At 39.6% G+C, this 18,515-nt stretch overlaps 1 protein-coding gene across 1 annotated transcript; it reads left to right on the forward strand.

Annotated features, from left to right (window-relative positions):
• Window positions 1-3,932: 3,932 nt before the first annotated feature.
• On the forward strand, window positions 3,933-7,482 carry AARD (alanine and arginine rich domain containing protein; the record flags this gene model as incomplete). Its single annotated transcript, XM_083359161.1, has 2 exons — window positions 3,933-4,154; window positions 7,342-7,482. The coding sequence occupies 2 exons, from the start codon at window positions 3,933-3,935 to the stop codon at window positions 7,480-7,482; spliced, it is 363 nt and encodes a 120-aa protein (XP_083215287.1).
• Window positions 7,483-18,515: the final 11,033 nt, after the last annotated feature.

Below are 18,515 nucleotides of genomic sequence, written 5' to 3' on the forward strand. Positions count from 1 at the left end.
TGGTGCTTTTCGGAAAAATCACTTGTGGAATGACTTCCATAAAGCTGCTTCGATGGAGATTTCGTGGCAAACAATGGGAAAAAGATATTAATCTTGAATGAATAGAATGTAGATGTCTACAATTGCCCTTAATTGTTTAAATAGGTAATCAGAAAAGTATATGGACTTTGGTTTTAAAAATGACCATTTGGAGTCCAGTAAGACGTTTCCAGTGTTTGGACTGGCTCAGCTAACAGTGTTTTAATTCAGGCTGATTGATATTGGGTGTAATGTGTTGCACAAATCGATCCACTAGTTTACTAAACCACTGTGTATGATGTAGGATTACCTCATTTCTAGTTACTTCTAAAACTATTGTAAAGTACAGTGGATCTTATGACAGTTATTTAGATGCATCCAGCACAATAGAACAGTATCCATTACAACCAAATATTTGCATTTAGGACTGTTTAAATACGGTATATTTGAATCTGCAAGATGAAGCATTACTTCTTTACTCATTTATTATCATTGAACTTTATTTACTATAGTAAAATTTCCTAGCAAAATGGAATTTATAAAATGATAATCATAGTATTAATACATAATTATATTGTGTATAATCCAGGAAATATAAGATGAAAATTTTAAAATAACCAGTTATATAATTATGCTGTAACAGTTAAACATTGTTGGCTGGAGTTGAGAAATTTCTTTAATACAATGTCACTCTGCAATCAAAAGGAGCTATTGAGAATTTTAAAGAAATTTCTCAACTGCAGCCCACATTATTTAACTTTGGAGATATTTCTCCTAGGTCTCATAGGCCTTTACTTATCTAATAAGATGAAAATATATGCATAGTTTAACATTGTTTATATCTATTGTAGAAAATAAAACTCAGATTTTGCTTGTTAATCTCTTCATTAGTAGCTCCCAATTTCAGTACCAAACTCATTAACAATTTTATAAGCATTTTGATGCCAACAGTTGAATCTTCTGATTCATTGCAAATCTATAATGAACTAATATCCACATGCACTCAACATCCTAATGAGAATACATCTAAATAGATTACAATTAATTTTAATATTTTTGTTTTATTAGCCATTGTCTAAGGACACAGAATCCAAAACAAATAAATCTGACCTTATGAAAATTTAAATCTTACAAAGAAAAACCAAAATGGTATGATAAGAATCATAAATTCCATGGTAACATTTGGAACACAAGGAACAGATTCTAAAATAGCTTGCCTCTAAATTTGATGTATAAAATATGGGCATAAGAAGTGAGAATATGGAAGAGTGCTTGGAATAAAATTCATTGGCAGAATGCTATGGTAATGTTGGGGTTACTCTAATAAAATGAATAAGGAATGCTTGGTAGAATGACCGAGCAACATAGATTTGAATAATTTTTCAGCTTTAATTATAGAATGTTTATTTGAGTATAGATTTCACTGCTAAATGTAATATATGTACAAAGTAGAGCATAGGAGAGATTAAAGGGAATATTTAGTGATTTGCCATTGCTGGTTCGGTGTGTTTATGAAGTAATGGCTAAAAATACTTGTGGTATTTTAGAGGTGGTTAGAGGTGTTCTAGTCAGGGATGTGGATATACTTTTGTGTATGTTCACACATACAGAGGTATTCCTTGGTTAATGGCCACTCATTCAGTAACAGTTTGAAATTGCACTGAACAAATGATTGTCAAGATTGAATCGCTAATCAACTTGCCATAGAAAAGTGGGGAGAGGTAGAAAGCAAGTGGAGGAAACGGAATTCCAAGAAGCCATTCATGGACTGTGAGAGCCTGTAAGAAAGCCAAAGTCACTAATGCAGGTGCTCGATGGAGAAGTGGACTGTTCCCATAACAAAAAAAAGTATCATTATTGGACAATGTGAATACCCAGTGGGGTGGGGGGAAGGAAATCTATTGTTTAATTAAGAAAGCTTTCACGTGGGAAAACCAGAGCTGGTTTCTTCAGTTCCGAGGTGGTGTATCAAAGTTTTACTTTTGGGGACTTAATTGCCTTGCGGAATCCCTTCGTTGGGTTCATCAGTCGGACTATTGACAATGATACTTATCAGTCCCCAAAAGTTCTGGCTGTAACAGCAATCCCATGGTCATGTGATCATGATCTGGGCACTTGGCAATCGGCTCACACTTGTGACAGTTGCAGCATCCCAGGGTCATATGATCGTCATTTGCAACCTTCCCTGATGATTTTCTGTATGCTAAGTCAATGCAGAAATTATAACAACTATTATTAAATTTATCTCTTAAGTTAGCACAGCCAAAAGGCTTATACTCAGTTGCTTCATGGTTTTTTTGCAATATGTAAGTGACTGGCTGGAGCTAAACGAATCTTCTGTAAATGATCACGTGCAACCCTTTATACTGATATCTTTTGAAATGCCATACAAGTTGCAAAAATGAAGCCCAGACTTCTTTTCAGATGCCTAGAAAAACTGAATATATGAAAAGCTTCACATACAGGGCCACCTCAATACTTCATAATAAAGTCATTTCCAGCTTTTTTCAACCTGGTGCCCTTAAGATGTTGTTGGATTACAGTATGGCAAATGATGGACATTATAAACCAATACAGCTGGAAGATTTTGGGTGGAGAGGCAGGTGTGATTCAATGTTTGCTTTGTCTACCGGCTTTTTTTTTTAAAGAAGACATTCAGTAGAAACTGTTTGCACAAGTTTCTGACTTCCTTTTCCCTCTCACACACAGCAAAAGCAAGATAAACCCACCACCATCTGCAAGAAGGAAAAAGAATCCATCCCAACTTAATAAAGACTTCCTGACGAGCTTCTACAATTTATTCCCTTCTTTTCTTCCATTTTATAGTCTGGTACATTATCTTCAGTTCATTTCCACAACAAAAAGTCCTGCATCCTTGTTTTAAAAGGTTTGACCTTTTATTCCCAGCCTTGGTTGTTTGCATAATAATTGCGCTTGTGTGCTCATCAACTTTTTTAATAGTTCCAGATTATCGTGGGTGCCCTTGAAAATGGGCAAAGTATGACAAGTTCCTGCAGTTTTCATCTGTGCCCTTGTAAGTTGTAAATCACAGGGCATGGGGAGAAAAATACAATTTGGTCTATCTTAAAACATGAAGAGGAGACAGGCCATGAATGTTATCTTGTTTACCTTTTTTTGCAAATAGGAGCCAGTTCAAAAATGTACATTTTTCTCAAATTCACTTTCTTTAACAACCAGTATGCTTAGTCACCCAATCAAATTGACTTGATATAGATATATATGTGCATGAATCTGTATTAAGAGAAGTGGTGACAAATGTGGTCCAGGCTTCAAGTCACCATTAACTTTCCGGCATAAAGTACTCACATCACATGCTTCTGAGTTAATGTGATTTCTAACTTGCCAAAGACAAAATCGCTAGTGAAAGTGTCAAGATATGTCGGGCAACCCATTTCGTATTTACCGCTATATGGACTTTCCTTGGGTTTGAGCAGGTTTGGTCTGAGAATTATCTTGCTGTGTTATGACTACAGTTATGGTAAAGTATGCAGATGAGCTGGCTGAAATGCAAGATGGAAATGAGACTAATCCATCCAAGAAGAATAAATTGTATCATTGCACTGCAGGAATGAAAAGACCTAGATTGTGCCTTTCCTTCCAGTGCAGTTGAGTGAAAGCAGTGGGGAGGGAGAGAGAAAGAAGAGAGATTGATTCCCAGAGGGAGGAATTTTGTTCTTTACCCCTGTCTACCTCCCACTTCTCTCCCACTTTCTTTGGAATGATATACAGGGAGGAGAGTGGAGGGGAGGATGGGCTCTCTGCACACAGGAGCCAGAGCAGCTCAAGGCTAGGAAACAATAAGCACAAGGGAGAGTGTGGGAGACAGGCTGGCAGAGATCTTTTCTTGAAGCTTGGCTGTGTCTCGCCACTTCTCTCCATCCCACCCTTGCTCAATGAAGCCAGAAGAGAATGAAGATGCTTTCTCCAGCTTTTTGCTGGAGGACATAAAGCAGAGGCTGCTCCAAGCTTTCCAAGGGCAGACAACAGGGGTAGCAATTACTCCTGTGTTGTCTAGACCTGTTGAAGATATGGGCCATGACAGAAGAGCTGTGCCCACAAAGGACCTGCACTCAAGCCACATAGAAAAGGACATAGCCTGGCTTCGCATAGAATTGGTGAGTGATGTGGGCAAGAGAGATGGTTAGGCACCCTCCCTTGGAAATATAAAGGGGCTGACCTGTAGCCCCAGAGTTGTCCATTATATTTGTTTTGTTGTTACAAACTTCTGAAACTTTTCTAAGCATTGTACAGATCATATAATCCCTTCTGTAGAACTAAAGGATGGGGAAAGAAAATTAACAACAGCAATGAAGCAATAGCTATTTTTGGCCGAAGGGTGAAGTTACTTGCTGTTCTCCTTGCTGCATTATCCAAGGTGATGGTGGTGGTGGTGATTATATGAAGCCTTTATATGATTACCATCATCCCTGCTTATCAGTTCACTTCCCCCGCCCCAAAAAAACCCCCAACACAACAAGAAAAAAAATAATGAGGAAAAAGGAACACAAAGAATCTTGGGTGGTTAGAAACTGGAACTCTTACAAAGTCTGATCCACGGAAAGAGGAATAGTTCAGAGAAAGGTGCAATCAAATCATGAAAGAAATATACTTATGTGATGCACAGCAGAAGCCGCTATGATTAAAAAGAGTGTGAGCTATGTGGGGAAGACACTTAAGTTTCACCCAGGTTTCGCTTTGTAGCAGCATACAGTTTACTATCTGGGTTCTAAGTTGGTGTATTCAGCTGAAATCACTTTGAGACTAGATTTTTATGATCATATTCAGGTGTGTGAAACAAGATTGATAATAATGGTATTACTTCCTGATGTGGTATCAGGACAAAATATAATTATAACTCCTCAGAATGATCTTTAGTTTGGGGAATATCTATACATTCTTCTGATGCCATTTTCTAAGATACAAAGACAATGCTAGAGAGGCCATTGCCAACTAACTGACATCATTTTAAAACCCATCTAGACATTGCCAAGGTTTGTTTTTTTTAATCTTAGCTAGCTCCTTGACAGACCATGTTTTTACTTCTCCTTGAAATATCACCCAGTTTCCAAACAAGTTTAATCTTTTACTCAGGTTTGAATCAAAGCACTTTCAAATGTCTTTTTTTAGTGCCTGTATGAAAGCAGATTATGCCTTACTTTTCTTGTGTTTCATTCCTCGTTCCGAGAGACCAGTTTGGTTCCAGAATATTCCAGCTAGTATATTAGAGTTCCGTGAATGAAACAAAGACAATTTCATAATCATCAGAGTCATTTCATCATTTTGCCAGTTGGCCATCAATGGTTCTCAGCTACCTTTGAAGTCAAAAATGCTCAAAATCTGGCTCAAAACCACTTGAGGCACATAAGTATTATTATTTACTTAGCATGCGGCAATGTTACATTAGCCAGGAGACTACAGTATGAAGACAAAGTAGTTGTTTGACTGCGGATGATTGCCAATCCATTGTGTTCATACTCACATGCTATCTAGAGTGCACCGCAGGACATGGACTAGCTCCACACAAAATTTGATGGCATTCTGCTTTTCTTACCCCAAATGTCACATCGCATTCAGGCATTGCATTTAGACAGGTCCAGCATCGGCTGAATTCGTACTGCCTTTCAAAGCACCATTTTTTCCCCATTGAAGTGATACCTCTTTATCTGCTTGCATGTAACATGCTTTTGAACTGCCAGGTGAGTAGAAGCTGAGGCAAGTGACAGGATGTCACTCTGCCATGCAATGCTGGGACTTGAACAGCCAGAGTACGGAGTACTTGTCTAGTGTCATTAAGTGTTACTTACCTGTCACCATGCCTCTAGCTTTGAAGTCAAGGGGGCTCAAACTCAAGGGGCGCTGAGCCACAGTTTGAGTACCTTTGAAGTCAAGGCAGCTCCAACTGTGGCTCAAGACCCTTTGAGACTCATGTGTATTATAATATTACTAAACAACTCATGATCAATTGTGTTGTGTAGCAGGTTCTTTGCAGGCAATAAGCGAGACAGAAGGTTCCAAACAGAAACATGCTTTATTGGAGTCAAGCAGAACAGAACTGAAACAGAGGCTGCTGCACAGCTACTTATACAGTTGGCCACTAGGCGGCGGCCAATATGTTTAAGGAACCTGTTCCCGCCCCAAATCTACCAATGATATTCCTGGAGACAACCAGTCTGGCTTGGTCCGTAGCTGTTACACAGACACACCATTGAGTAACCGTTAAGCAGCATTTAAATAGACACGTGAATGAGTACAAGCAAAAAACCCCAATACATTAGAAATTGGGTCATCATTTCAGAGATATTTCCTTACCAGATTCCTCAATACCAAGCAGTGGCAGAGCTTCTAATATAATTGTAAAGTTCTTAAAAATTCAGGGAGATATTCGGAGACGTATCTGCCTTGAAAGTAGCACATGCTGAACAGGATAGCAAAGTCAAACACCAGAAACTGACCACAATAAATGTTTTATGCCATTCTTAACATACTTTATGATATTTTATGTCCTAAAATGTTTTATAAAATTTGCCAAATTTCAATTCTGTGGAAGTCATGAGTCCAAGATTTTGGATGCATTCCATAAGTGAGCGTATTTGTGGTACTTTGGTTGAAAAAGAAATTGCCCTATGATGCACCAATACTCCCAGTTAAAAAATTACAGACATGAGATTTTTGCTAGCATATAGATTGCTGTTTAGCAGGTGGCTCAGTGGGTTAGGACGCTGAGCTTGTTGATCAGAAGGTCGGCAGTTTGGCAGGTCGAATCCCGAGTGCCGTGTAACAGAGTGAGCGCCTGTTACTCGTCCCAGCTTCTGCCAACCTAGCAGTTCGAAAGCACGTAAAAATGCAAGTAGAAAAATAGGGACTACTACGGTGGGAAGGTAACAGCATTCTGTGTGCCTTTGGCGTCTAGTCATGCCGGCCACATGACCACGGAGACGTCCTCGGACAAGCGCTGGCTCTTTGGCTTTGAAAAGGAGATGAGCACCAGCCCCTAGAGTCGGAAACGACTAGAATGTATGTGCGGGGGAACCTTTACCTTTACCTTATCTGATTATTCAACCATATTTTGGAAAGAGTCTGCTTACATGTGGAGGCTGAAACAACTTATTCTGGTTTATTGTGCTGTGTGAAAAATAAATTCTGTGCTTGCCTGAATGTTCTTTGATATATGTTTGCTTAACAAACATTTCAGGACTAAATTTTGTCTGGAAACAGTAGCAAGGCTGACTTCTGCTTCTAATTGAGCTGTTCTGGATGGTGATCAGCTGTGGAAAACAATTATTGTCTTTTGTTTCTTTGTAGCTTGAAATGAAGTTCCAGAACCGGAAACTTGCCAGAACTCTGCTGGATATAAGTATGGAAATTCAGAGGCTGAGAAATGAAATTGATATGTCAGCCACTCTAGAATCAAAAGATCTAAGCATCTTTGGAAATTCAGACTAATAAACTGTATTATGAGACCAAATCTAGACTGCAACATGAATCCTTTTACTGATTCAAAAAAAATAATCACTGATGATTAATAAGATTTCTCCTTAACTCAGTCAAGGGAGTGATATGTACAAAATAAATTGATGTCTCCCCAGGAGTTTCAGCTGAAAGAAAGATAACCGCAAAGGATGAAGTTCTGCATCATCTTTCAAATGTGTTCATTATTTTTAGGATGACCCAAAGAGCCATCCCAAATCTGATCCTGAGGAAGATGGGAGGACAACTTAGAAAAGTCTTTAAAAATAATAGCAATTATGTTATTTGAATTCTTACAGTAAATAAATTGCAGCCATTTCTGAAAATGGCTTGTATCCGTGATCAGTTGATAGGCAGGTCACCTGGGCATGTGTTCATGAAAGCAAATTCTTCCTCAGTTTAACTGTACATTTGCCTTGCAACTTCAGGAAAGGACAGTTACCGTATTTTCTGGAGTATAAGACGACTTTTTAACCCATGAAAATCTTCTCAAAAGTCAGGGGTCGTCTTATACGCCGGGTGCTGAAACTTTAGGGACAGGGCTGGCTGGAAAACCTGGAGCGGATCTCCCATTTGGTCTTAGCAGGGTAAGCGGGACCAATTGGAGAAGAAGCTGCAGTCTGTGATTTTTTACAGGCTGGGGTCTGGGCATCTTTCCTTCTAAAGTTGAAGAGCAGCTGCAGTCTGTCCCAACTTGAAAGGCAGGTGGGGAATGCAGCAGTCAGAGCAGCTGTTTAGCTCTAAGGACACATTTGACTCAGGAACTGGGCAGGCTGGCTGGAAAACCTGGAGCGGATCTCCCATTTGGTCTGCACAGGGAAAGCTTTAGAGTGAATTAGGAAAAGTTTAATCCACTTACACTGTTTTATGTTTACATGTTTGATGACAAACAGCCATATGTTTATAAGTGACAGTTTTCCTACTAAGTACCTGCATGCCATAAGCATTTGAATTAAAATTACCATATTAAAATCAAATCTGATGTTTTTTAATTTTTATTTGGTGTGCGTTGGAAGAGGGGTAGTCTTATACGGCGAGTATAGCCCAAACCCTATAATTTAACAGGAAATGTAAGGGGGTCGTCTTATATGCCCAGTCGTCTTATACGCCGGAAAACACGGTATAATTAGAAAAAGAGCAAGAAAACAGAAAGTATGATCACCATGATTCAAACTGGTGAAAGAGGAGTTGCCACAGCTGGCTTTTTCATTCTAAAAACTTGCAGGCAAATTCTTCACAGATTTCCTACTTACTATCTCATTGCAACCTCAGACTCAATGTTCTCTCTAAGCTCCGTGCAGGCCCACACACAAGAGTCTGCATGTCACCCTCTGTTAAAGACAAAATATTAACAGAGTTCATTTCTGCAAAGAAGTCAGGAGAGAGAGAGAGATAACAAAGTTCATTTGTGCAAAGAAGAGTGAGAGAGAGGAAGAGGGAGAGATAACAAAGTTCATTTCTGCAAAGAAGAGAAGGAGAGGGAGGGAGAGGAAAAGAGAGAACAAAGTTCATTTGTGCAAAGAAGAGAGGGAGAGGAGGGAGAGGGAGAGAAAAAGAGACGGAACAAAAATTATAATATTTTGACAGCTTGTAAATATAGGTAGTCCTCAACTTACGACCACAACTGAGCCCAAAATTTCTGTTGCTAAGTGAGACAGTTGTTAAGTGAGTTTTGCCCTATTTTATGACCTTTCTTGTCCCTGTTTATAAGTTGTTAGTAACACTGTTGTTAACTGAACCTGGCTTCCCCATTGACTTTGTTTGTCATTAGATCATAAAATGTGATCAAGTGATCTGGGACATTGCAACCGTCATAAATAGGAGTGAGTTGCCAGGCATTTGTATTTCGATCATGTGACCCCGGGGGTGCTGCAACAGTACAAGTGTCAAAACAGTCATAAGTCACTTTTTTCAGTGCCGTTGTAACTTCAGACAGTCACTAACTGAACTGTTGTAAGTCAAGGACTACCTTTATGTTATATGCTTTTTTTTCTGAAATATTGTACCTGGGCAGTGGTGGGATTCAGATATGTGAACAACTGGTTCTCTACATGGATGCCGCTTCTGGAGGTCCATTCTGGGCCTGGGCAACAAAAAATTAGCTACCAGTTCTGCCGAACTGATGCGAACTGGCTGAATCCCACCACTGTACCTGGGCCAGTTTTTCTGTTCAGAAAACATCTTAACTTCCATATTTGCTTCTCTGGTTGAAAGGGAACATTGCTTATACTGAATTCATAATTTGTACCTGCTTTATTTCCTCACCCATCACATTAAGTTTTCATCTGTTAAACATGTTTCTTGTTGTGCTACATTCTGGATTTTTTTTTAAAAAAAATAACATTTCTTGTAGCATTTTAGGTTTTTGTATTGAATTAAATGAAGGAGTAAAATGTTGAAGTTCAACAGACTGATAATCAATACATAAAAGTCAGTGACTTTTACTGCTTCTAATATGTTACAATCTCAAAGTACTACATTTTCAATTACAGTGTAGATTTGTGGTTTTCAATTGATAGTAAGTATACCACAGGTGAGATTCAGAAGTCTTGGTGCTATACAAGGTAGATAATTGAAATAACAATTATGTTTTCAAGCTTACCTTAAATCATAAACATAATAACAAAACACCCATTAACATATAAGAGTTTGATGCCTCTATAGAAGTTTAAACTAAGCAGAGAAAGGAATAAGATACAAAGGATGAGTGTCTCCATTAGCTTTCAAATGTTGTCACTAGGTTTAGCTTGTTTCTTAACCAAAAGATTTACCACAATCTCTTCCATGGACAAACCAGAAAACTTTGAAAAATGTTCAAAGAGTTTATTTCTATTGTGTGACTGACCCAGATTTTTCTTTTTGAAGTTAAGTGATTGGTAGGATTTGATACATGGAAGACTGAGAATCAGTAGACATTAGGTGAATGCCACGAAGACATCAACATAATGTTACATCAATCATGGTGTCCTGATGATGCCATGATACATTTCTTGTGTTCCCCAGAAGGAGTCAAAGGCCTGGATTTAAACAATTACTTTGGATTTCAGAAGCAATTCTGGAACTGAGAAAAGTTAACAAACTGATGAATTAAAAATAAGATAGAATAAATAGCTGGGTCTGAAGGAACTGTGATTCCATGTAATCCCATCACAAACTATTTAGATTATAGCAAATACTTCTTGATTCCTTCCTAAAGATATACAGCCATGTGCAAAACTGTTTCCAAGTATTTGTGTCTGATGCCTATGATTGACCATCACTCAATAGATAACAGTCTAGCTGTCCTGTCCCAGCCTACGTACATCTTTGTTACTTCACAAAGACAAACCCCTCTTTTTTTTAAAATTCCATTTATATCCCGCCCTTCTCCGAAGACTCAGGGCGGCTTACAAGCTTAGCAGTAGCCTTCATTCTATGTATATGCCTGCTTATTAAGGCTTTCACACACACCCCAAGCGGCATTATTACAAAGTCAGCTTAATTACCCCCAACAATCTGGGTCCTTATTTTACCTACCTCGGAAGGATGGAAGGCTGAGTCAACCTTGAGCCTGGTGGGATGCGAACCTGCACTAATTGCAGGCAGCTGGTGTTACTTAAGGAGGCATTAGCCCACTGCTCCACCAAGGCTCTATAACCAGTAGGCTGGAAAACCAACCCCTTTTATTTGAGTTACAGAACTGATAATTGTCCCAAAAACAAAACAGAGCACAAGGCAAACAGGAAATAGTTCACAGGCAAAGCAAACAAAACATGAGCCCTTGAAACTGGAATCCTTTGCAAACAGTTGCCTTCAGCAACCAGCACCGCCCACACCTTCCCTTTTTATTATGCAGCCCCAAGGTGTGGCTTCTCAATACCTTCTCCTCCTCCCCTGGAGCCACCCCATTGCCTCCCTCTGTCCTGCTCTTGTAATCTGTCAGCGTTTGTGAGCATCTATAATGTCTTTCAGCTGTGCATCCTCAAAGTCTGACTCAGCTTCCCAGCATATCTGAGTCTCATCCTGAGCACGAGTGGAGGGGCCAGGTTCTTCATCAGATTGTAAGTCCAGGGGCTCATCAGAGCCTTTCTCTGACTCTGATGGCTCCCCAGGCCCCTCCTCCTCCTCCTCCTCCATTCCCCAGACTCAGCTGCCGGGACCACAGGCACAGAATAACAACACTAGCCTCTACAACAGGGATGTACAAACTTGACAACTTTAAGTTATGTGGACTTCAACTCTCAGAATTTCTCAGCCAACCACACTGGCTGAGGAATTCTGAGAGTTGAAATCCACAAGTCTTAAAGTTGCCAGGTTTGGAGATCCCTAGAAGATAATAATAATAATAATAATAATAATAATAATAATAATAATAATAATAATAATAATAAGAAGAAGAAGAAGAAGAAGAAGAAGAAGAAGAAGAAGAAGAAGAAGAAGAGGAGGAGGTGGTGGTGGTGGTGGTGGTGGTGGTTATTGATTAGCCCTTGGGCCATATCAAAGTGCAAAGTTCCAGCAATAAATTGTTACTAAAATTTAATAAAGGCAATTTAAAATGGAATTAAAATATATCTCAAAAAGAAGCTAACCGGGCATTTCTGCACAAAATAAACTATGAGTTACCCTGTACTCAGTTACGCATCTTCATTCCTGCGCCAAAGAACCCGCTATTTAACCATTTGTATATTGCTTCTTTGCTTTCTCAGGGTCAGTTCAGTTGCAGCAGCCTCAGGCGTAGTAGTGTGAGGGCTGTTGCAGCCTAGATTTAAAGTGATAGTTCCCTCTTGGTGACGCTGTTTCAGGAGTGGGCACACTTTTTCTGAGCAAAAGACCCTCATGGGAAATATTGAGAAGGTGCTCAGAAAGGGCTTCATTCTGAAGAGCATGGAGGGAATTGTGGGCTGCTTGAACAATAGGAGAATTCTCATTTATCGCGTTCTTGCTGGCAGCCACTCTGTATGTAGTAGATCTATCAGAGTGAATTCACAGCGGAGCAGCTGGCTCAGGGACAGCCTAATAGCTTCTCTATTACTCCAACACCCTCTATTTACTCTCTTGTCATAAATTTGCAAAGTAACCTGGTTAGTTTGCTGACTGTCGTTATATTGGTCATCTCTTAGGCCTTTGCCTGATTGATTGTTTTCTCTATGTGTGTTCAAATTTTTGGAAGGAAAACAAGGTCCTTCTCTAGTTTCATTTTCTGAGTTAGCCATCCCATGTCTATCCATGGTTATTCTCCCAAATCCTTCTACAGTATTTGGATGGCTCCTAACAAACTTTGCGAAAGATTCTTTCAGGCAGTCGACCTTAAACAATTGACAAAAGATCATATATTGCGTTTACAGTTTGAGCTTTAAGCAAACATTGTGTGGAGAGGAAGTCTGTCACATTTTCTCCCTTTAAATTTGTTACATCTCCCTCCTGTGCAAAGAAGGCTGCTGCTGGGCTCCAAGGAGGGGAGCCACTCTCCGAGAGGGAGGAAGACAGCTCTACACGCTGTTTGCCTTCCAGTTCGCTTTGTAAGTCCCATTCCAATGAGTCACATAAATTAAATTTATCTGATAAGATGCCTGTGAATGAGTTACTTACTGGAACAGACTGTCTGTTTGCAATATAATCCTCCATTTTCTGCTGCTTCAAAGGCTTGGATAAACTCTCTGCTGCAGAGTGCTGTCTCTTCCTCCTTTTCCCCATTCACATTTGTTAAAACAGGTTTAAAAATAAGTTTAAAACTAGGCTTTAAAAGGTTAAAGGTAAAGGTAAAGTTTCCCCCGCACATACGTGCTAGTCGTTTCCGACTCTAGGGGCCGGTGCTCATCTCCGTTTCAAAGCCGAAGAGCCAGCACTTGTCCGAGGACATCTCTGTGGTCATGTGGCCGGCATGACTAGACGCCAAAGGTCCACGGAACGCTGTTACCTTCCCACTGTAGTGGTCCCTATTTTTCTACTTGCATTTTTACGTGCTTTCGAACTGCTAGGTTGGCAGAAGCTGGGATGAGTAACAGGCGCTCACTCTGTTACGCGGCACTCGGGATTCGCCCCGCCAAACTGCCGACCTTCTGATCGACAAGCTCAGCGTCCTAACCCACTGAGCCACCGCGTCCTTTAAAAGGTTAAAATGGGTTAAAAATGGGTTTAAAAGGTTAAAAAGGGGTAGGTTAAAATACAATATTAAAAGAGGTTAAAAAGTTAAAATAAAGTAAAATAAAATAAAACTTTTACTTTTGGAGGAGCTCTTTACAGCCTTTGCTGCCTGTCCATCATCTTGGCTTCTCCCCCCACCCCCACCCCCGAGATCCCTAGAAGAGAATACTGTATTTGTTGCTTGGGGCTGAACTGTGGAGTCCCTAGTGCTAGTTTTCCGGCAGATGTTTCATTACCAAACTAGGTAACATCATCAGTACTCATAGTCTAGCTTCTATTTAAACATGTTCCATGAAGGGGAACAGATCCAGGAATCAGTGCTTTTCTTTTTTAAAAAATAGTATATTGCTAAGTCTTCTCTGCATCCTTTTATACTAATGGACTGAATGATTTTTTATACCCAGCCTTTGATTCATGTTGTCCCAGTGGGGTTTTTTTTACTCAGAAAATTCAACAAAAGGAAGCCAGAGGGCAAATGGCTCCATTCATCACATGTAGAACAGTGAAATATGTCTGCAGATAAACTTTTGAAATTAAAATAGCTCTCTCACCCTCTGGCAGGCAGCAGAAATAAGGGTGAGAAACGACAGCTTTTCATCAGCAAGCTGTTGGCATTCTAAATGTTACAGATTCCAGATATTGTTAAATCGGACGAGAAACTAGCATACAGTGCTGTCACTAACCCTTGGATAATATGCAAATGATATTTTCTTCACCATCCAATTCAAAAATGATTATGAGGCCAGCGAGGCTTGTGGTTATTAGTACACTGATATACCCCGGAAGCGTAAAATCTTACTGCTTATAATAACATTGGACATATTTCAGAAATCAGGCAGCCTAATACATCCAGATGTGATACAGCTTGCAAAGTTGATGCGACTGGCTGCTTTGCATTCTAATAGTGCAAGTATTTTGTGTCTCCTGGCTTTTCCAGCAAGTGAATGGACTGGATTCCAGAAGTCCAGCATGGCCCTTCTGCTGCTCATCTGGTGCTGATTAAAATATATAGGCCCATCTAACGCAATTGGACAAGGGACGCGGTGGCTCAGTGGGTTAGGACGCTGAGCTTGTCGATCAGAAGGTCGGCAGTTTGGTGGGTCGAATCCCAAGTGCCATGTAACAGAGTGAGCGCCTGTTACTCGTCCCAGCTTCTGCCAACCTAGCAGTTCGAAAGCACGTAAAAATGCAAGTAGAAAAATAGGGACCACTACGGTGGGAAGGTAACAGCGTTCCGTGCGCCTTTGGCATCTAGTCATGCCGGCCACATGACCACGGAGACATCCTCGGACAAGCGCTGGCTCTTTGGCTTTGAAACAGAGATGAGCACCGGCCCCTAGAGTCGGAAACGACTAGCACGCATGCGCGGGGGAACCTTTACCTTTACCTTTAACGCAATTGGAAAGCTCAGAAAAAGTCTCTTGTCAGAGGTTCACTTGTTCTTTTTAAAATAATTGGATTTAAACTTTAGAAGAACACCTGGGTCAGATAGCTCTACAGGACCATTTTTAGTTCAGCATCTGAATATACAAGAATTATGGCTGAAAACCTCACTCCTGGTAAATACACAATGTGTTTCTTTTTCTGCTGTGGGTATACCTAAGAAGGTGGAAGGTGTAGAAGGTATAGACCTGATCTTCACTTAATTAAGCTCTTACCAATTTCCAATAAGTAAGTTAAAATCAAGCTTAAGGGTGTTAGATGGGACAAGATGGATGAGGGTGTCAAAGGGTGAAAAAAAAGGAAGTTTCCAAATACACATACAGAGTTATTTTCTATTTCGAGGTGATATGTAATATATACAGTACCCTCAGCTTAACAAACTACAGGTAGTCTTCGACTTACGACCACAGTTGAGCCCAAAATTTCTGTTGTTAAGTGAGACATTTGTTAAATGAGTTTTGCCACATTTTATGACCTTTCTTGCTGTAGCTGTTAAGTGAATCACTGCCATTGGTAAGTTAGTAACCTGGTTGTTAAGTCAATCTGGCTTCCCCATTGACTTTACCTGTCGGAATGTCGCAAAAGGGGATCACAGGATATTGGGACTCAGCAACGGTCATAAATATGAACCAGTTCCCAAGCATCCAAATTTTAGTCACATGATCATAGGTATGCTGCAAAGGTCATAACCATGAAAAAACAGTCATAAGTCACAGTTTTCACTGTCGCTGTAACTTTGAATGGCTACTATATGAACAGCTGTAAGTCAAGGACTACCTGTATACATAATATATTTTTATACAGATTTTTCCAAATGGAGATTTTACAGTGGCTTATCTGTTTCCTTCCCTCCCTCTTACAGCTTCTTTCTAGGCCAGGGGTAGGCAACCTTGGCTCTTTTATGACTCGTGGACATCAACTCCCAGAATTCCTGAGCCAGCATGGCAGAATAGGATGAGAGGACAAGCAAAGCCAATGGGGGAAGCTGGATTGGCTTAAGGCCATATGATTTACTTAACAACTGCAGTGATTCACTTAACAACTATGGGAAAAAGATCATAAAAACAGGTGCAAATCACTTAAATAACCTCCTTGCTTAGCAATGGAAATTCTGTTCCCAGTTGTGGTTGTATGTCAAAATTACCTGTATGCATAGGTACGTTGTTCATTTATTCAGTTTAATCAAAAAAATTATCTGTAGGCCTGTATGCATACAGGAGAACAAAAGTGGAGTTAGTTTATTCCTCCCTTTAAAAAAAAACCCCAAAGGTTTTCCACACAGTCTATATCTCTCTGACATTTTGCAGATTTTTGTCAGGACACTTTAAGGATAAATGTCATTTTCATATAAATTGCCCATTAAACAGCAGGGGGAAGCAAATCTCTTTTCAATACCTTCAAATTGTAAATGTTGGTCCTGTTCACAAACTCCTGATTTCATTCGTTTAAACTTGCCAGATTGGACCTGTTATAGCAGATTCTTTTTCTAACATATCAAAACTATTTGCACACAGACTTGTGGGAGGACAGCACACATACACCCGAAGAAAGAAATATTTTGGGATGTTAAAAAGGCAGAATATGATATTTCCCCAAAGGATTTTAAAGGTAGTAAAGCAGGTCCAGTTTTTTTTAATAGCCCCAGGCAGAGGCCAGGTCTGTAGAAATGCAGATTTGATCATCCCATTCAGCCCCATTCATGAGCTAATACCACCAGGCAGAAGCTCATTCAAAACAGAATATTTTGAAATTCCTTGCAGCAAAACTGATAGCTAACAATAGCAGAGTGATAGAATTAGAACCAGCCACCCCTCACCCAAGAAATCCAACACAGGAAGCAAGCCATCAGCCAAAGCCACAGCCACAGAGAAGCAGGATATGACCTTTGGGACAGAATAGGGTTAACCCACCAATACTAAAAAGGACACACTCAAAATAATCTCAGGTCAAAGTTCATGCCACAGTAACAGAAACTCCAAACACAAAAGCCCAAGAAGGTATAAAAACCCACCACTCCCAGCTACATGTGGTCAGCTGCTCCAAAGCCTCATGTCTTGTGGTTCTGCCCTTCAACCTTCTTTCTAAAGCAGCCTCCATTTTGTTTATTCCCGGCTTGGACTGGACTCTGATGAAGACTTTTCTTTCAACAGACTCATGCCAACAGAAGATTACTAATTGTTATTGGTCTGCATTAATCAAGCTCCATCACAAGAGGGTATACATGTCATTCAGGTATGAAAGAAAAAAGCTACCATTGTTTATTCATTCTTCCGTGATAGTCAATGAGGAGGCAATAAGGTTTGGATATTCAAGTTGGTAATCTGCTTTTGGGTGAAACAAATTTGCTAGGATTAAACTTGTTGGATTTGAAATGGGTAGAAGTACACATACATTTAAATAAATAAAGTAAAAAATTAAAAGCAGGTTTCAAAGCTTTGGCACATCACTAGTTCTGGCTTTACAGTTGTAAAAATTTGCTAAAGACTATTTTGGTAATTTTCAATGGTCTCTAGGAACAGAAAGGTTGTGAAATAAAATTTACAATAGCCAGAAAAGGAGCTATTTTTGGTGCCTTTGTTAACTCTTTCCCAAAGATTAGGATGTTAAGCAAAATAATACTAAGTGAATGAATAGATCTATTTAAAAACAAATTATTTTGAATTAGTCAGCATTTCGACTAGTAGGTATAATTTTCTTTTCATTTGAGGACAACCCAGCATTGGCAAGACTGAGGCAGAAGTGTTTAATTCTCTTTCTGTAGAGTTATGAAAATGAAGCCAAAATTTATGCAACTATGTCTGTTGTTATGCAGGCTATTAGCTGAAAAAGCACTCCTTGCTGGAGATTTATTTGGATTAAAAACTTGCTGAAATGACTTTCATCAATGGTTCACAGTGCTGGGCACGTGCAGCATAAATAATTCAAGGAATTAGACAAAATAAAAGTCCTCTTTCATTCTCTCTTTCTGTGTTGATATTATGTAGTTGTATTCCAGAGAAATGGAATCTGAATCTTAAATAAGCAAACACAAAGAATCCCCATATTAATACCAGTCTTAAATATTGATTTCAGACCCATATCTATAATGAATAGTTTTAACATAGTACTACAGTACAGATAGTCCTCGACTTACAACAGTTTGTTTAGTGACCATTCAAAACTATAACAGCACTGAAAACAGTCACTTACGACCAGGGCTTTTTTTCTCATAGAACGCTCAGAATGGAGTTCCGGCACCTTTTTTGGATGGAACCTTGTAGGTTAGGCAAGGCAGGTTGTATGACATGTGTGAGTTCCGGCACCTTTTTCTTTTACAAAAAAAGCACTGCTTACGACCATTTTTCACGCTTACGATCACTGCAGCATCCCCATGGTCATGTGATCAAAATTCAGACCCTTGGCAACTGGCATGTATTTATGATGGTTACAGTGTCCCAGGGTCA

The sequence above is a fragment of the Vipera ursinii genome (assembly GCF_947247035.1).
Source record: "Vipera ursinii genome assembly, chromosome: 3".
Lineage (NCBI taxonomy): Eukaryota > Metazoa > Chordata > Lepidosauria > Squamata > Viperidae > Vipera > Vipera ursinii.